Source organism: Amblyomma mixtum, chromosome 5 (genome assembly GCF_055824585.1).
Source record: "Amblyomma mixtum isolate Tamu chromosome 5, ASM5582458v1, whole genome shotgun sequence".
Lineage (NCBI taxonomy): Eukaryota > Metazoa > Arthropoda > Arachnida > Ixodida > Ixodidae > Amblyomma > Amblyomma mixtum.
In genome coordinates, this window is record NC_143016.1 from 114,271,722 (window position 1) to 114,291,400 (window position 19,679).

Genomic DNA, 19,679 nt, shown 5'->3' on the forward strand with positions numbered 1-19,679 from the left:
TTTTGCACTAGCATTTAAAATAGTGACGTAATCAACGATTGAATTTTGCGCTTCTCCTCAATGCACCAGAGGAGTGCAGGGAAACTCAACGTGACGTCACGGAAGGTATGATTTCAAATCAACGCTGTCGTCAGCCGCATCCTGCCCTGTCTCGTTAGATGCTGCCAAACAACTCTCGGCAGGGTTTGCCTTCGGTGGCGTTGGTTTTTTTTCCTTCAAAGCAGGCGTATGTGCGTTGGAAATGTACCGATACCTTCGATGATGTCATCATGTGCCCCCCACTTCGCGTTGTGTGGTGCGGAGAAGCTTGAAGAACGTCTGAATTTTAATCGGCGATTACTTCACTATTTCGAATGCTAGCCCAAAAAGACTTTGCATGTTTTACCTGCAAGTTTCACACATTCGACCCTCTTAAGCTCGTTGGTTTCTAAAACCTATGCAGTTTCCCTTTAACTGACAAGGATTAAGGCGTAGGAACACTTATATGATAAACGTCACAATGTAGCCATTCATGCTCTAGAAATGCATCAATGAAACGATATGTAGTGCAGGCTGATTGTGCCTACAGGAATGGCTGGAAGGTTGAGTTACAGCAACGCATAATGTTTCTTGCTTGTTGTATCCTTTCCAGTTGTTTTTAACGATATTTTTTGGCAGGAGTTAAGAGTGCACAGCTCACTTTCCGTACCCTTGGCAAACCTTGTGAAAGTTTTGGAAGGCAGCAGCCTTTTATAGAATGGCACAATATTATTGCATATCATTTTGAGTGCAAAAGGCCAATAAAATGAAATGCAGTCAAGTCCGAGTATCTTTCAGGTGCAGGAAACTCCAGGGTTTGGGAACAGACCAGAGGTTAGGATGCACCTGGAACGTAAGGCAGTGGTGTTAGAATGCTAAGCTGCTTCAAGAGAAAAATGAAAAAAAGAGAGAGAGCATGTTGAGAGTTTCCCTGATGAGATATTCATCGGCTTTGCTATTCTGTGTATACTTCTTTGATAACAGTCTCAAGCGCTAAGTGTTCATCACTTGATTACCTTAACTGCTGACAAACAAGCCCATTGGGACACACAGGTATACACATCAAAGACACTTAAAAGGTGGTGTTTACATTTTTTTTCACTGACCTTTTTACCTGTAGTGGCAAAAAAAACCAACCTCGTAACATTATTGCACACCTTTTCCAAGGCACATTCTTAGGGACTGTGTACCAAATTGATATGTGTTCCAAATCGGTATGTGTACCAAGTCGATATAAGCACATTCCTGTGCTTCAAAATGTCCAGTGTTACTGGGGAGATCTCTCAGTTTTCAGAAGTGGCACATAGTATTAAATATATATGCATACCCACCTCACCTTCGGGTCTCATCATGGCCACATTTTTCTTTTTGTTATGGTATTGACATAGCAGGAATTTTACAGCTTAGACAATCTTCTTACAGTAATTTGGTTTATATGAAGGTTGTGACAACAGTAAAATCCTCATCCCTTGACAAGCAACTCTCTCTGTTATTCTCTGTCACTCATCGTGCGTCTTTCTCGAAACCTGTGCAGAGAACGGCAGTGAGTTGGATGGGGACAGCTTCTACCGGGCTCTGCTGGAGGCCAACATGGCCACTGAGGTGGGCCTCATCACCCTCGATGTGCTGGGCCTGTACTGTAGCCGCTTCAAGGAGGCACTGCTCTTCAACGATGGCGACAACCCCACCATGCGCCGCCTGTTCGACATCTACCTCTCCTTCCTCGAAGTGGGCCAGTCCGAGAACCTGTTGCGACACCTGTTTGCCGCCCTGCGGGCATTCATCAACAAGGTTTCCTTTCTTATTTTGTTTGTTTTGCCACTGTGCATGCAGAATATGGACGTTCGTTTTTGTGCCCAGAAGCTATTGTAAGCATGAAGTACCTCTTTATTGCATCACAGGCTATGCTGTATTCCGATAATATTTATAACCTCATCTAAGGTCCCTAGCTTTTTTGCAGTGGAAAATTCTCAGTCAAAGTTTTGAATTGTAGGAAGATGTACCGTAAAAACCCGCGCATAATACGAGGTTTTTTTTCCATAATTAGCGTCCTAAATTTCTGCCTCGTACTATTTGCGGGTCCGAACAAAAATTTTTGAAGTTGCTCGAAGTTTTGGTTTCGTTTTTGCGGCGTGGCTACGGCATGGCTTTACTATTGGTGCGTGGCTACGGCTTGGCTTCGTTACTCTCGACAAATGACGTCACGACGTCGTTTCGTTGTTGATCCGTTCGGTGCGGCGGGGGGGGTCGCGGTGTGCCGTGTACCTGTTGACAACGCACGTGCTCGCATGTAAGGCACGCTTCGCGAAGTGGATATTGTTTTGGGGAGCACGATGTCAGGGTCTCGAAAACCGTACTCGGCTGCTTTCAAGCAAAAAGTGATTTTAGCTGCGGAGAACATCGGCAACGGTGCGGCCGGGAGGCACTTTTCTGTCGTCGAAGGAAGCATTCATGGATGACCACAACAGAAAGAAGCCCCTTTCGCGTGCAGCAGAACGCGACGAAGCTTTAGCGGCCGCTTGATGGTTGTGTAAACAAACCATTCAAGGACGCAATCAAGCGGTGCTACGCAGAGTGGATGCGCTCAGGTGAGCCTGCAGTGACGCCAACCGGGTGGCCGAAGCGGGCTTAAGAAGTGCGGCATCTCAAACGCCCTCGATGGCACGGAAGATGAGTACATTTGGGATGATTTGTCGGACAAAGAAATGTCCGAAGAAAGCGCTACTGAAGAAGAAAGTGATTGAAGTGGAGTGCTGAATGCGATTTGAATAAATGTCTTCTATGAGCTTGTGTTACTCGTATTATACGCGGGTAAAACTTTTTTTTCCCATTTCGCGTCTCTAAAACTTTTCCGCGTATTATATTCGGGTTCGTATTATACGCGGGTTTTTACGGTATATACTGCATATCAGTGAATATAGAACAGAAATGTTCATGCAGTTGTGTATGCCATCTTGCTTGCCAACTTTTTATTGTGCTTTACATGCCTTTATTCCATAAGACTGTCACAAGTCACTTTTGATGCCCTTGAGTAGTGTTTGTGCCCATGAAGTGACGCTTTCTGTTCATTCTCTTTCCAGTTCCCAATTGCCCTCTTCCAAGGGGATGCCTTTCTGTGTGGAAAGCTGTGCTTTGAGGTACGGTGCTGACTTTTTGTTTGGCTCTATTTAGGCTTCTGTTTCATGTGCCTTACTTTTCTGAAGGCAGTTGAATTTAAAAATGATGCCAAGCATGTCCTGCCGCATTCTTTGTGAATCTTAACCACTGTTTGCGTGCCATTTTCTATTGGCTGTTTTCTATTGCATTTGGTGCACTTTTAAGAGGGAAGAAGTGAGAAAAAGAAGAAAAGAAAGGCAGAGGGAGGTTAACAAAGAACAGATTACCAGAGTTGTATCAAATGGTAATTTCTTTTCAGTGTTATCAGGTGGCATGTCTCAATAATGTTTTGTTTGTTTCTTGTATAGTTTTTTTTTTTTTTTACTCTGCTCAGGGGCACCAGTGTCAAAAGTCATGTATTTCTTTTCATACTTCCCCCTCACTGTGTAATGGTTTTGGCACAGTCGGATTCTAGGTAAATAATTTCTGGGCAAACAAACAAGCAACACATAACATCTTGTTGGCTGCCCTTGTGCTGAGGAGGGGAATAAAGGCCGCAGAGGGGAGCAGAGAAAGAAAGTTTAGTTTAGACGACAGGAGAACATTTGTTTCTTGTGCATGGATTAGGGCAGTGTTGTTACGAATGGCATCTTAATAAACTGCTGACAGGGGATAAACTTCACTTTTTATCTTATATATGCTTATATAACAACAACAACAACAGAGCAGTGGAACAACAGAGCAGTGGAAGATACAAGCAGTGCATCAGTGTGACATTCATGATGTTCTTACAAGCCTTGGGTACAGTGCATGCAAAGTGTGTTCTTGTTTCTTTTTATGTGCAGCTCCTTCGCTGCTGCAACTCGAAGTTATCGACTGTTCGCAACGAAGCCTGTGCCCTGCTCTACCTGCTCATGCGGAGCAACTTCGAGTTCACCCGGAGGCAGGCGCTCACCAGGGTGCACCTACAGGTATGCTCGCAAAATGCCTGCACAGTCCAGACTGCTGTTCAGCAAACTTTTTGTGTTTGGTCAGCAGTTTCTGGGATCTGCCAGTTAGTCTTTCTGGCGAAAAATATGACATGGCATAGAAATAAGGGCACCCTTCTCTCCTTGATGTTAATTTGGTGTCCTTTTCTGCGCTGCGCCAAATGGTTCCTAATAGAAAAGCACATCAGACTTCATTTCTTCTTTGGAATGCAGCTTTTATCACACAGAACAACCAAGGACATAAGCCCATAAGGGGCCAATGCTGTTGTATGATGAGTGAATGCAAAGAGCAGGAAATGAATTTTTGAAAGATGCACTCTTTGGTGGAAACTACCTGTCAGCCAATAATGCTTTGTAGGGGGCTAGTTGGTCGTGCATACTGTGACTACTGGGTAGCGCTAGATTTTAGACAAGAAAATAACACCACATAGGAACACCACGAGACACGAGCGCAAACTTTCAACTGGGTTTATGTTCGACATGGCGCATATTTATGTGCATCTAATCATGGGACACACAAACATAAAAGCATTAAAACCAGCCAAGATAGCCAAGCAATCGTAACCATGCAAGATACAAACTATCCTCGCAAGTCGTGAATTTTACAACTGACCAGCTAAAACCAATCTTTCTGTTTTTGGCTTAAACCACGGACGGGTACGTTAGCATGTTAGCGACCCATATGTACCTTAAGTGTTGTGGGAACGAAGGCACACGCAGCAGCTTTTATTCATGGTGGATTACAGAAATCTGTTATTTATGCTTGCTGCCAAGGCGCCCTCACAGCTACTAGGGCAGCCGCAAGGACACTTAAACCAGGTCCTAATTAGGCCCTATATTTGCACAAACAAGCGGAGCACGTGTAGTGCATATTCAGTTTTCGTGACGATAGGGCCCGGGCTATCTTAAGCTTCTTTAATTGGCTTCGCTTCGATTCGATGGCGTTTCACCAGTCAGGGAGGCAGCAGTGCCTCCTCCGCACCTCTCTGGAGATGTCCATGACAACGGCAGTAATGCGACAAAGCAGAGGTGGGGCCAAATCGCAGCTCTGCAATAATGCCGGTCAGCCAGTAATGTGTCACTGGCAGCTGTAGCTCATGGAGGGAAACGAAAGTTGCTGCGGCCAACGTAAACTCTGCAGCTGTCATTCTGCGGGGAAGCCAGGTCACCTGACAGCGGCAGGTGACCCGACAACTGTGGCGTTGGTCACATCCGCGCAGCTTGGACGGTGGCCACTTCGACATCGCATCTGCGAATGGGGCGCTGATGGAGCATTGGGGATGGCGTCTGTATGCTGGTGCCCTCAGTGATGGGAAGAGACAGTGCTCTCTTTCAGGGTGTTTCAGCAGCTGCAGCTCATCATATTCTGCGCCATATCAGAATTGACGTGTCACCGCGATCTCTGTGTTGGAAGCGTCAATGAAATTTACTTGCAGCATGTGGCGTAGTTCGTGGCTGCTTTGCAAAGAGCCCATCAGCCTCATATGTGATATTTACGCACTAAACAAGATATTTGTGTTGAGCCACTAAGTCATACGCAAGCACCAAATGCATGAGGTTTAATGGAAGCAGAGTTGGGAATTTCATTCAACTACCTCCAAATTCGAACTACCGCTTACGTGAGTGCGCCTTAACAAGGTTTTACTGTAAATCAGTCCATCATGACTGTATTTGCACTGTGCAGACTTCTTCTAGTATAGACTGAAATCTTGGCACTATCAATGTATGTAGTAGCGAGTTTATGCTGTACTGCCACGTCTGTAAAGGATATGTTCCTTTAACTGCTTGAAAGGGGGACACCTCAGTTACTCTTTCTAAGGCAGTAGCAATGTATGGTCCTCTCTATAGGGTAAATGGTGTAAGTACAGTGTATCATAACCAAAAACTCTTCCATTCACTCCCGAAAGACGCGGGTTCGATCCCGGCCGCGGCGGCTGAATTTCTTTGGAGGAGAAATTCGAGGCCCGTGTACTGTGCGATGTCAGTGCACGTTAAAGAACCCCAGGTGGTCGAAATTTCCGGAGCCCTCCACTACGGCGTCTCTCATAGCCTTAGTCGCTTTGGGACGTTAAACCCCATAAACCAAACCAACCATCTTCCATTCACTTGCTTTCATTCGTTCTAGCTAAATCTAGTTCAATTTGAAAGGAAGAACTTGGAGGTGGTCTTTATTTTTGTTTCATCGCTATTAAAAAACTTCCTCTCTGTTGTTCTCTTCAGTTTTGATTGATGATTGATTTTCCTTTAATAGTACCAAGTAGCGCACTGATATTAAACAGAAGTGGTGAATGGAGACGCACATCAGCAGTGTACAGAACTTATTTGACTTTATCTTCCCTCCGTTCTCTGAATTCTTTTTCCAGTTGATAGTTTCGGTGTCAAGGTTGCTTGGCGAAGTGATTGGGCTCAACACGGCAAGGTTTCAAGAGAGCCTGTCCATCATCAACAACTACGCCTCGGGGGACAAAGCAATGCAGAGAACAGGTACGCAGTATTTATTTTTTGTCATGAATGCAGACTGCACCAAAATGCATGTCATCTGCCATTATCTCATTCAGCCATACAACGAAAGGTTTCTGTTCTCGAAATGCATGTACGGAAACACTGGCAATTAATTTTGTGGCAACAGTCAGAGACGAAAAGCCAACACTTTCTTTGGGGGAGTATGCCCAGCCTCGGAATGAACTGCGAGACAAGCCAAGGAGCCAGTGAGAATGCTGCCATTGCAGCAGGATGCCTGACATGTACTTTTCTGTTCTCATGCTTGAACTGCCTTTTCTTCGTTGCTTGTGTTAAAGGAGTGGCACTACAGTCTAATCAAGGAGAGGCAGCATGCGCTACTGAAACTTCAAAATTCTGCTTATCGGCTTAGCGCTACAGACTCTGATGACAAGGAAACTAGCTGTGTGAGGTAAAACAGCTTCCTAGACATGTCTGATGGGTAGTCTGTTTCACAGTGCTTTCAAAAAACATTAGGCTTTTTTTACCTCTGAAAACAATATTAGAAAACTACAAGTTTGCTGTAGTGGTTTCTGTGGCATCTGAAAATACTGATGGCCGCCGCAGTGGCTCAGTGGTTATGGCGCTCGGCTGCTGACCTGAAAGACGCAGGTTCAATCCCGGCCACGGTGGTCCAATTTCGACGAAGTGGAAAATTTTAGAGGCCCATGTACTGTGCGATGTCAGTGCACATTAAAGAACCCCAGGTGGCTGACATTTCCAGAGCCCTTCACTACGGCGTCCCTCATAGCCTGAGTCACTTTGGGACGTTAAACCCCATAAACCAAACCAAACCAAACTGAAAATACTGGTGGGTCTTATTACTGGCAGTTGTCATCAAAACGAAGCTGCCAGTCTTCTACTGAGACTCAATACGTGTCATAAAACTAACTGATTGAAATCTAGAAAATATTTCTGTTATAGGCATGCTGCATTAAACTCTATCCATTCAGAATTTGTTACCTGATGGCAAGCCGTTTTTTTTTTTATTGCATTTTGTGCCATTGTTGCTCTGTCAAAAGGCAAATGAAAACCTCCGCTGTCTCCTTCGCAGTGTTCCCGGACGAGGTGAAGGAGCTGACCAAGAAGATCCGCACGGTGCTGATGGCGACGACGCAAATGCGGGAGCATGAGAACGACCCCGAGATGCTGGTGGACCTGCAGCACAGCCTGGCCAACAGCTACTCGGCCACACCGGCCCTCCGCAAGACCTGGCTCGAGAGCATGGCCGCCTACCACCTCAAGAACGGCAACTACACCGAGGTGGGTATGTGTGTGTGTGCCATCCTGTGTCAGCCATTCAGGCTGGCTTTAAAGGCACCTGGAACACCACTCTATGAAGGCAGTGTTTTGTGAAGATCTTCTAGAATTGCTGGAAGGCACTGAAGCAGGTCCACTGTAGCTTGCATCTGTCCCCACACTTGGCCAGTTGTACTGTCAGCATCAAATGAAACATGAGAAAGAGGATTGAAATGCAAATAGTGGAGCGAAAAGATCATAGTTCAGAGAGACGGAATACTAGCACAGTTGATTTTCACTTTGACGGCGTGATGATCGCTTTATGGATTTGTTGATGAACCCCGCCTTTGTATCATCTCCTGCAAGAAATATTTCGTAGCAACAGATGTTTGTAGCTTTTGCTACAGTAGGCTGTTGAAGGCAATAGGAAATCTACCAAAAGGAGGTCTGTGTCGCTGTTCAAATAAAAAAAATTTGATGACATAAAGTCTTGAATGGGTAACCCAAATTAATTCCTAAAAAACATTCCAAAATCGCCAAACTGTTCGGTGATTTTTGGCAAAAAGGGCTGTTGTCGGGCTTAAAGCCATGCACTAAAGGTGCAAAAGCGTTTCATGGACAACTACTGCCCTCAGCTATACAAAATTCCAACTAACACAATTGCCTATCGTGACCGTAACTTGTCTTTGGCGGTGGGAGGAGTGCGACATTGGGCTGGACGAGTGTGACTTGTTATTGGTGGTAACAATACAATCTCCCATGACGAATGCAGCTCGAGGTTGGTGCTTAAATGATGAGTAAAAACATATGGGCATGCCACATAAAACCTGCTTTCGCTTCATTCCTTATTCGATTTTGTCTTTCATCTTTTTTGCAAGGCAAGTTTTTCTTTTGTGCCCAGCATAAAGCTGTCATCACCTGCCAAATCATGCATTGTTTTTCAATTGCAGGCAGCACAGTGCTACATTCACGTTGCTGCGTTGGAAGCAGAGTACCTGAGGCACAAAGGTGAGCCCTCACTTTGTTAACCCTCACAGGTCTGCTGTTGTCATGCTCTAAAGAAGAGTAACATGTTTTCCAGTCTTTCACTATGTGGCCTGAAGCCATCTAAGCAAAACGAACAGTCTTGCAGAGGCATGCATCTGGAAGCAGGGGGCTTTTACTTTCAGTCGTTAGTGACATCCATGCAAAATGAATGATGGACAGTGCGAAATGTTAGGTCCATAGAAGAAGAGGATCAAATAGTATCATGAAGCGCCTCCTCATATGTGAGGGGTGCAGGGATCGACCCCCAGTGCCGCTGGGTACCCGCTAGTTTTTATTCCTACGAGTAAAGCTTTCCACTCGCCTGGTGCTCACCTTCTCTACGGTTCAGTGCTTGTAAAGGATGGGTCTTTGATTCCACCTCGTGCAGACGGTAAACGTGCTATTGCATCACTTGGCCAGCCTGCCTTTGCATCATTATAATTAAATCATCATCATCGGCATCATCATGTCTGCTGTTGCTCTCTTCGGACAAGCAGCGTATGTTGATGGTGCCAAACGTGCCGCTTCTCCTTTTTTTAATGCAGAGGTGTTCCCCGAGGGCTGCCTGGCCTTCAAGAACACGTCTCCAAACGTGGTGCGTGATGAGTCTCACATCCGAGAAGACGCCGCCGCTGCAGCCGGCCAGCAGCAGCAGGACTTCCAGCAGACGGAGGAGTCCCTCGTCGAGCGGCTGGAGCAGTGCGTGGAGACGCTGCAGCTGGCCGAGCGCTACGAGGCCATGGCCGACCTGTACCGGCTGCTGGTGCCCATCTACGAGCGGCGGCGCAACTATGCCGCCCTGTCGCGCTGCTACAAGACGCTGCACCAGGGCTACAACAAGATTCTCGAGGTCAACTGCACGGGCAAGCGCCTGCTGGGCACCTACTACCGGGTCGTCTTCTTTGGACAGGTGTGCCACTCGTTAAGACCTACCCCAGAAAAATTTTTTGAAGTGGGAAATTCCTTTGTGGCAAAGTCGCTACTAAAGTAGCCAAGTACAGCCTCTGGATACATGCAGTTAATGTTGCCCTTTCCCACTTGTAAATACTAATTTTGGCATTGTTAGGTTGGCAGGTATGCAGTACATATTATCAGAACAGGAGGTGCTGCAGGCTAACACACATGTTTTCTGTTGGCATTTTGCAGCAGAATTTATGTGGGTCCGGAAGCAAAAATGCACAAAAGATGAATTACATGCACCTGTTCAAGAGACGAAAGCCGTCGAACAGAAAAGGATATGGCAGCAAGTGTTAAAGCCTTACGTGTTACCTTATGCAAAAAGTCCAGTCAAATGCTTGGTTTGGTTGGTTAATGGGGCTTAACGTCCCAAAGCGACTCAGGCTATGAGGGACGCCGTAGTGAAGGACTCGGGAAGTTTCGACCACCTGGGGTTCTTTACCGTGCACTGGCATCGCACAGTACACGGGCCTCTAGAATTTCGCCTCCATCGAAATTCAACTCCCGTGGCCAGGATTGAACCAGCGCCTTTGAAGTCAGCAGCCGAGTGCCATAACCACTGAACCACCACGGCGGCTTTCAGTCAAAAATAATGATATGTATTACTTATGCAGTCTATGTCTGATGTTTGACAATCTAATAATATGTGCATAACTTATAAATGTGGATAGCTTTCTAGCTGTTACGAGATGACCTGCAGCTTCTCCCACTTGCCGAAGTGCATTGAGACAGGCTGCACTGTGTTGCTGCCTATGGTGTTGAGTCAGGATTAAAAAAGGAACAAGAGAAGGAAGGACATTTTCATTATTGATCTTGAAGCGTTTTAAATTTCTTATGACCTACTTACAGGCCGTGCCTATTAATATCAGGTCAACTTATTTTGTTTGCTTCTTACAGGCCTACTTTGGGGATGACTCTGAAAAGGAGTACATATACAAGGAGCCCAAAGTCACATCACTCCCCGAAATTTCTGAACGTCTGCACCGCATGTTCTGTGAGAAGTTTGGCAAGGAATCGGTCAGGATGATCATGGACTCGAACCAGGTTTGACGCTGTTCATTAATAGCCTTCTCACAGTTTCTGAAAGTCTAGAGGTAGCTGTTGATTTGGGAGAGAGCATTTGTATTTCCTGGCACATACAATATGCGTTATGCAAAGGTGTAAAGTTAAGTCCACTTATAACAACCGCAGTTGCAACAAGTGCTTGCTTATTATGAACAAGGGCAGGGAGACAGTCAGGATATGTATTAGAGCAATGGCCGTGCATCCCAGATAAAACGTACAACTGTGGCCGCACTACTCTCTTATAGTGAACAAAAGCGTGTACACCGTAAACTCTCCCTTGCAATAGAAAAACTTGCACTTCCTGCTTCGATGCCAGTGCCTCTGCTAGAAGCTACCTTGACCACGGCTGGGCTGGAGAGGGAACAATGAATGCGAACCGCTGCCTCCAGACCGGTGTGCCTTGATGAAGCACGACCAAGATCACATTATTTCGAACATACGCGGCTGTGTTGCAGTGAAGCATGTCTTCTATTCTGCAGGCACATGTTTCAGCAATCTCTGAGCAGTACCATAGACTGGTTTTTGAGGTTGGGAGTACTACAGCTGGGGTGCTTTGCATATCAAGCACCGGTATTGCTCTGCAGCTCCGCCTTGCAGCTCAAGTGGTCGTCGCTTCACCATTTTGCAGCGATGTCGGGGATCAGGCATTCCTGCAAAGCACCCCCGATTTTCAAATTAACCGAATTGTACGATAAAATTTACATTAGAAATTGCAAGTCCTTAAAAGTTTTTCGCTTTATCTGGGATTTCGAATTAACAGAGTTTAGATTGTCAAAGTTTTACTGTGGATCTTCACGCTTAACGCAATGCACACAATGCCCAGTGTCGTGACCTGTCTACCTACCGCATGCGCAGGTGAACCCGAACGACCTGGACCCCAAGTACGCGTACATTCAGGTGACTCACGTGGTGCCGTACTTCAGCGAAATGGAGCTCATGCAGCGTCAGACAGAATTTGAGCGGCACAACGTCATCTCGGAGTTTATGTACGAGACACCCTTCACCCTGGACGGCACCAAGGCACGGGGCGCCCCAGATGAGCAGTGCAAGCGACGCACCATCCTCACAAGTGAGTGGCCGCGTGATGCCTCCCTGTTTATGCCTTGACGCTGCCCTGCTGCAGCTGGCAAGAATAGCTGTGCTTAAAGAATGTCTGTAATGGTATACTGTGGCCTGTTTTTGTGTCCCTGTGACTTTTCACTTCTGTTCAGTGTTCATGCATTGGGCATATTGCAGGAGCACTAGACAGGGCCACATTGAGCACATCAAAATGAATAGGCTGCAGCAATGTTTGCTTTGTTTGCTGTAATTGGAAATATGATGGACGCATCTCCTTGTGTGCCTGGCAACAAAATTGTAGTGCACAAAACTTCCTTGTAAGGAACTTCTGCTGAGAGCTGTCTCTGGCTTGTCAGTTTGAAGAGCCCAAAATGAAAAAATTTCGATGGAGGCACAATTCTGGAGGTCCGTGTACTGTGCAGTGTCAGTGCGCGTCAAAGAACCCCAGGTGGTCGAAATTGTCCGGAGCCCTTCACTACGGCGTCCCTCATAGTCTGAGTTGCTTTGAGACATTAAACCCCAATGAACCAAACCAAAAAAAAAAACCTTGCATTGGAGTGAAAAGTTCCATGCGTCCTGCATTTCAGCTGTCCTTGTCATTTTGTAACTAGTGCTGAAGGCTTTTGTCAGAGACACTTGAGGTAAACCAGCTGGCTGAAAAAAAATAAAGAAAGAAAGAATTGTCGGTCCCTTATCTTATTAACTTCGTGTACAGCCATGAAATACACATCTGACTCAACATGTGGCATTGTGCTGTTTTACATCTCGACTGAGTCGGGACATTTTTGCCTCTTAAACTGAAGTGGCATGCTGCATGTGTGCCTAGTTGACGGTCTATAATACTTCCGTTGCAGCCAGCTACTGCTTTCCGTATGTGAAGAAGCGCATTCCAGTGGCCAGCCGCCGGACCAAGGACCTCAATCCGATTGAGGTGGCCATCGACGAGATGCAGACCCGTGTTGCCGAGCTAGATGAGGTAGTCCACCGCAAGCCACCTGACCTCAAGAAGCTCCAGCTGAAGCTCCAGGGCAGCATAGGGGTTCAGGTCAGTGCAGTGCCACCGAGGTGTCATTATTCAACACATTTGGTGTCACCGTTGTTCAATTGATTTTGCTATCAAATGGCTTTCATACACCATTGTAGCAGCAGCATGTTGACTGAAGTGGAAGGCGTAATGTAAAAGGCTTCTTTTTGTGTATGATAAAAGCATTTTTAAGATGGCCTTATAATTTAAGGAGGGACATTGGTCTTAGACCTGTTTTCCTTATTTTTAGTCCAACCCTAATGAAACTGTACCACATTGCTCAGTTTTTATACTGATTTCAACAATGCAATTATCTTTTTCATAAATTAGTAGGTTCCCAAGATAATTATTTTTAATTAGTCATTCATTAGTACCTTGGTGCAAAAAAAACTGATCAATAAAAAATCATTTTTAATCCATGGCTACGTAGTGTGGTGAGTAAAGAGTGCAATAATCAAAACCATTTTTCCATTTTGCCCTCATTAGTAATTGTACAGTGCTTGGAATATCAATATTCAAGGTGTGAATGTAGTGCATTGATAAACTTTGCAAAATTATAAGTTTACGAAGTGCGACTGAACAAATCTGCTTCGATTATTGCACACACTGTGCCTTGAGGTTCCCTTAGGAAACAGTATGACATCTCTGTCTATCCTAGATGTTGAGATGTCAACATACTAAGGCAGCCAGATGTCCAAAATTGTCATGACATTAAATTGTCTGCTTTTGCTTAAATTCAGCCCACATGATGATCTGAATTTAATTTTATGGTCAAAATGTTGATTACTTGAAGGAAAAAATTGGTGCAGTTGAAAAATGAGAGCTGTAAATCCCACAAATGTCATTTTTTGAAAATTGATTTTTTGTTCATTTTTTGGCCTCTAAGACCGGTGTCCCCCCTTAATGAGACAGGTTGATAGTCCTTACCTAGAAGGGGGGTGTTCTGGAGACTTAAGGGTTCTGTAATGCAAGCTCAGGAGCGCTTTCTGAAGGCTCTTTATTCATAGGCATGTGTGAATATTCTGATTTCAAATATTTGGTCGAATGGTAAAGTACTCGGGATTCGATTCCCTTTCTGACGCCTGACGCGGGGTGGCACTGGACGCACAATGCATAAGCCTAGCAGTTGTTCATGGAGTCCTCGCTTATAAGTACTAGCTGTGTAACGATGCAATCGCAGTGAAGACCAGCAGTCGAAGGTCCCACAGACAGGTCTCGCACCCCACAAGTATGTTGGCTCAGCATGTAGGTCGACTTTCTCAATTTCGGATCGCCGTTTTCGCGGGACGTCGACTCAAGCTTCAATGAGTGTGACAAAGCTTCGATACATTCTCTCCTTTTTTCATTTAACGGCTTTGTGTGTTAAAAAAATGCATGATTTTGAAAATGCCTGGTGTGCCATTCAACCTTATTTGTGTGCTAGTAGTATTCAGAAATATTTGCTTCGAAATTATTTGAGGAAAATTACTACTCGTTTCGAATTTGCTCCGAACCAAAAAATCACTATTCACTCATGCCTACCGTATTTTCCGGTGTATAAGACGCGGCTTTTTTTCAAAAATCTTGTTGGTGCGTCCTATACAAGGCTGCGCCTTATGCGCGAATTTTTCGTTTTTTTTTTTTTTTTTGCGAATTCGGAAGTTACTCAGGTTCATGTTCAAGCTTTTTTGACCGAAAAAGTATCGCTACCAATAACGCGGTTTTAACACGGTTAATACTTCACTACGGGTACTACCGTACGCATCTTTTTTAGGTGAACTTTATTATGAAACGGCGGTGAAAACGACTTCCGGGATCACAAAGACGCGGCAGTTTCAGAGGCCCCAAGCGAAAGTAATGTGAATTGCCAAAAGATGGCTTAAAATCACGCTTCTCGTCATTGTCAAGACAAGACAAGTCAAGACAAGGGAGCGTTTTTTTTTTAGTCACCCTTTGCAACCGTGTTTGCGCTGTGTACGTAGTGCGTCCGTAGTGCGAAGCGAATGTTTCAGCCGCGTTGCCTCCAGAAATGGGCAAACTTTTTGATAGCCCATCCGAAGATGAAGATATCGAAGGTTTTAAGTTAAAATAAAAAGTTGTTGCGGACATAAGGGGAGTACTTTCGTTTTTTTTCTTTTTTTGCTAAAACGTGGGTGGGTATGGCGTGAGTGTTGCCTTTTTCGATCACTTACCGTTGCTTAAGAACTTCTCACAGGTACGGTGCACGATGGTCGCGCAAGCGTGTTTAATTAAGCCTCACTAGCCTAACTGGGTAAATTGGGGTGCATCTTATACACGGGTGCGTCTTATATACCAACTTTTTCAATTACAGCCTGCATATATGGCAGGTGCGTCTTATACAAGGGTGCGTCTTATAGACCGGAAAATACGGTACTCTTTAGGAAGATCAGTTTAAAGCCAAGGGCAGACCAGGGAGACCCATGGCAGCACAGACTCGCTGTCCAACCACTGCCGTCTTAGATTTACGTGTTAGAGGAGCCCGGAAAGGCACTCACTGCAAGGAACCACAAGGTTCCACAGAAGCCAGTCTGAGAACCGCTGGTTTACTGATTATTTGCCTACCTTTGCCATGCTTGTTTCTCGATGTCACAGAGGTGCTGTAATAAGGTGAAAGCCTTTAATGGCTCATACTGTCGTCTGACTGTTAACAAAGCGTGTCACACGCATTTAATTCGGGAACTAAAAAAGATAGAAGAAAACCAATGGTTGCTTCAGATAGGGGACGCAAAAAATGAACCTAGAAGCCAAGTTTGATGACTTTAGGTTAATTAGTTAGTTAATTATAGGCATGAATGTCGAAATTACGTTGAAATAGCGCGGACATCGATATAGCCACGGGAACGGTGCGACGTCACATCCACTGGAAGTCGTCACGGCATAGTGTCCTCCGCTTTTGCCTCTCAACACTTTAGTTGCCAAAGTGTCCTCGCAATTTTTGTTCTTTTAAACCCCTCACATCTTTTTAATCATTGCTTGTCTTCAGTTTTAGTCAGAGCTTGTCTTCTCACAGTTCATCGCATCAGAGGCTCCCATTCGTGTTATTTATCACGCCTCTGTGTTATGCTTTATTCCACAGGTGAATGCAGGCCCCCTTGCTTATGCCAATGCCTTTCTGGATGAGAGCAAGTCACACGCGTACCCAGAGGAAGAGGTCAACGAACTGAGGGAGACATTTAGGTAAGCACCACTAACACGATATGATACAAGTGTATTCCTGGCTTGTAAGTCTTCCTCTTGCACGAATGCTTCTCTGCTGCTCTTTGAAATAATCCTGTTGCCCTCAATATTTTGTTCGAAGGGGGTAGGGAGCCACACTTACATAGGAAAAAAGTGTGTCGCTTTCGTTTAACTGTGAGAGAACAAAAAAGGAAAATTTTTTATCTCTTTGTCTTTTAGCAGAAGGCGCAAAGGAAGGGAGTCATCATAAAACTGAAGGTTCTCTTTCATCAGATTGCACATCAGTTCACATTTTTTCCCTCTCTCTCTCTCTCTTTCTCCTTCGCGGTGAATGTCACTATTTTTTTGTTTTTCCAGGCAATTCCTCATCATTTGTCAGCAGGCGCTGGATCTGAATGGCAAGCTGATCCCACCCGAACAGTGTGAATACCACAATGCCCTCAAGAAGAACCTCATTGACATGGCCACCCAGTTGTCAGAAATCATGAAGGAGAAGGTCAGTGGGAGCACCAGTGCCTTGGTAGCCTCGTTCTCATTCCACTGCACCAAGTACTTTCACGGCTTGTGCACCTTTCTTGTGCCTTCATCTTTTCCTCGCATACCTTGGTACCGTTTTTGATATTTCATATTCTTAATTTTTTTTGTACTAAACCTTTGCATGCCTTGAGGTTTGCAGAAATGTTTAATCACTGCTACGTGTTGCAGCGGTTGTAGTGCACGGTACCTAAATATGGTATAACTAGACCAGTAGACTAGACTAAACATCAGTGTCTCTCAAAACTTGGGGGTAGGTGTGACAGACATGCAGTTTTCTTTGTGCTGTTGGTTTCATCTTCATTTCCTTTTGGCGTGTGCACTGAGGACAAGCAGTTGTTTATCTTGCATGCCAGCAAACATTTCCCGTGTGTGGTGCTTTGCCTTGCATGTAACTATAGAACATATCGGTAGTTCCTTAACAGATTTATTTTAATGTTTTGTCATTCAGAAGTGTTTGGCACTCACGCTTAGCCGCTGAAGTGTGTTCGTGCCACTATGCTAGAGCAATTCATCTTGTGATCCTTCCCGGTCTAATCACGGCTCTGCCATTTTTCATTGAAGTTTTACCTTGGCTGGCTGCCGCGCACTGCTCTTGTTGCTCTTAAAGGTGCACTGAAGAGGAATCTGAACTTGTCTTTTTGCCGCGGGAACTCGATCTGCACGTTCTGAGCTTTCTTAGAAACTTCGATTTATTGCCCTGTGTGGCCGATATCCGTAATTAAACCGAATTAACGTCCAGCTCCCGCCTTTTTTTTTAATTCTCCCGCGTACGGTGGGCGGAGTCGACCAACGCGTGGAGTGCCTTTCACCCAGTCCCGTGGCGGCTTGCCGCTCTGCCATCGGCGGAGTAATACGTAGTAGTCCGTAGTAGCTAATAGTCCGCGCGTATTTTTATTTCTGCGGGCTTATTTTGCGGCTATATTATCTGCGAATGAAACTATTTATTCATGGAAACAAACCTAAAAACAAAATAAAGCGAAAGCAAAGCCTCCACGGGACTGGGTGAAAGGCGCTCCACGCGTTGGTCGACTCCGCCCACCGTACGAGGGAGAATTAAAAAAAATAAAGGTGGGAGCCGGACGTTAATTTGATTTAATTAGGGAATTCGGCCACAGAGGGCAATAAGTCGCAGTTTCTAAGAATGCTAGGAACGTGTAGATCGAGTTCCCGCGGCAAAAAGACAAGTTCAGAATCCTCTTCAGTGCACCTTTAAGTTCCTTAGTCCTCCGCTGCTTGCCGCACTTTAACAGTTTCAGAATTCTCGCAGACAACTTTTTCTTCCTGCTCAGTTATCTTGTTGTCGTGATGCTGAGACTGTCTCCGCCATTAACACACTGTTTCTTTTTCGACTGTCTCAACAGCTTGTCTCCGATCATCGTTCGTCACTCGCAATGAAGAGGATGTCCCTTGAAGTGTTCAACTTCATCAGTGGATCACCGGGCTCCAGCAATGTGTAGATAGTGGAGAGATTGTCTCGTTCCTTCCTTCCTTTTTTCCCCAAACCCGCCAGCTTAAGGGAACCTGACAGAGTATTCTAACGGCCCCGTCTCCTTCATCTCACTAAGTTCACTGCATTCTTTGTGCATTGCTCGACGATTCCGGCCTGGCAGCATGCTGTAAGGACTTTCTGAAAAGGAGCAGTGCTACAGCTGCTGTGCGTTGAAGTGCCGATCCACTGGTGCTGCTGTTAATTACTACTTACTTCATCTTCAATTGTAGAAACTGTAAATAATAGAAGTCAGAGTTCGCTTATCTGCTTCTGTTCTGTACATTTAGCCTTTGCTTCTGCGCGAACTTAGTCGATGTTGTGATGATGGGCCGAGGAGGGGCCGGTGATGCTTCGGTGAAATAGAATTTTTTATTGAGTAGTTCCGCAAGTGCCTTTTTAGAAAACGGAGTTTGTTGCATGTGGACAGTAGAGCTGTCTGCCTTGTAAGGTGAGCCATTCTTTAGTCCTTGCAAAGAATGGAAATCTTATTTTTAGGTGTGCATTCTCATCACTTGTACAGTAATGAAAACACATAACAATTTGTAAATAATGGCATACATTAGGCAGCACCCGAATATTGCTTTTTGTCACTTGTGCGTGAAGACCTGCAAGAAGTGACTGTCTTCTTGGTGATGTGTGTACCTGCTGTTATCAATCATTGTAGAGTGTAGAAAAAAAAATTGTATCATAGAGGCTGAACCTTGTGGATAAGCCAAGAGAGAGGTTAACTAAGCAGTGCCCGGTTTGCTAACCTGCATCTGGGCAGGGGGATGAAGGGAAGCTGTGCCAAATATTACCATGGTTGGCACGTTTAGGCATTTTAAGCAAGCTTGGTACCATCATGTACCATGCAAGATAATGTATACTAGCTCTCCTTTTGCAGATCACAAATGATTACCACACATTTTTTATCTTAGTGTACAGTTGGGGACAAAAGTCTCCGGACCACGTGTTCCTCTAACGAAGCCGATAGCTCTGCTATTAGTCGGCGGCTAGAGACCACACTTGTGGAGGTAAAAGTTAAATTTTTGTTCTTTCATCTCCACAAGTCCGGTCTACAGCCGCTGTCTGATAGTAGAGCTATAAGCTTCATTTGAGGAACACGTGGTCCGGAGACTTTTGTCCCCGACTGTACATAATTTTCAGCATAAAACGTACAGTCATCAATATCTTGCTTTCAAAACTTCTCTTGCACCCAATGGTGCAATCTTGATTGACATTGTGTATTGAACGTAGATTTTATCCTGCAGTTTTGGCGACGTAGCTTTTCAGTTTGCATTACATGTCATAGTGACATGTTTTCGTGCATGTGCACTGCGTTGTGCTGTGAGAGTTGTTGGGTAGTTTGGACGATAAAAAAAAAAAAAAAGATTCCTCTAGTGCAGCATACGTTGCCTGTTAGTTTAAGAAGCACATAAATTTTATCGTTTTAATTTTCTCGAACTGCAGCTTCAGTATCAACATTCGCTTCAGTTTTTTTCACTAGTCAGTTAATAGTAAGAAA

General features: G+C 45.0%; 1 protein-coding gene across 5 annotated transcripts in view; it reads left to right on the top strand.

Annotated features, from left to right (window-relative positions):
- Window positions 1-19,138, top strand: part of Ziz (dedicator of cytokinesis protein Ziz) — a 168,183-nt gene extending 149,045 nt beyond the window's left edge. For all 5 annotated transcript variants that reach the window (XM_089545897.1, XM_089545898.1, XM_089545894.1 and 2 more), the window contains 13 exons: window positions 1,553-1,809; window positions 3,099-3,155; window positions 3,960-4,085; window positions 6,467-6,587; window positions 7,657-7,865; window positions 8,792-8,849; window positions 9,413-9,777; window positions 10,722-10,868; window positions 11,745-11,958; window positions 12,803-12,993; window positions 16,049-16,149; window positions 16,507-16,645; window positions 18,048-19,138. In XM_089545897.1, the coding sequence (XP_089402023.1) occupies window positions 1,553-1,809; window positions 3,099-3,155; window positions 3,960-4,085; window positions 6,467-6,587; window positions 7,657-7,865; window positions 8,792-8,849; window positions 9,413-9,777; window positions 10,722-10,868; window positions 11,745-11,958; window positions 12,803-12,993; window positions 16,049-16,149; window positions 16,507-16,645; window positions 18,048-18,143 (2,081 nt within the window). In that variant the 3' untranslated portion in view covers window positions 18,144-19,138. The remainder of the gene's footprint in view (window positions 1-1,552; window positions 1,810-3,098; window positions 3,156-3,959; window positions 4,086-6,466; window positions 6,588-7,656; window positions 7,866-8,791; window positions 8,850-9,412; window positions 9,778-10,721; window positions 10,869-11,744; window positions 11,959-12,802; window positions 12,994-16,048; window positions 16,150-16,506; window positions 16,646-18,047) is intronic.
- The last annotated feature ends 541 nt before the right edge of the window (window positions 19,139-19,679 follow it).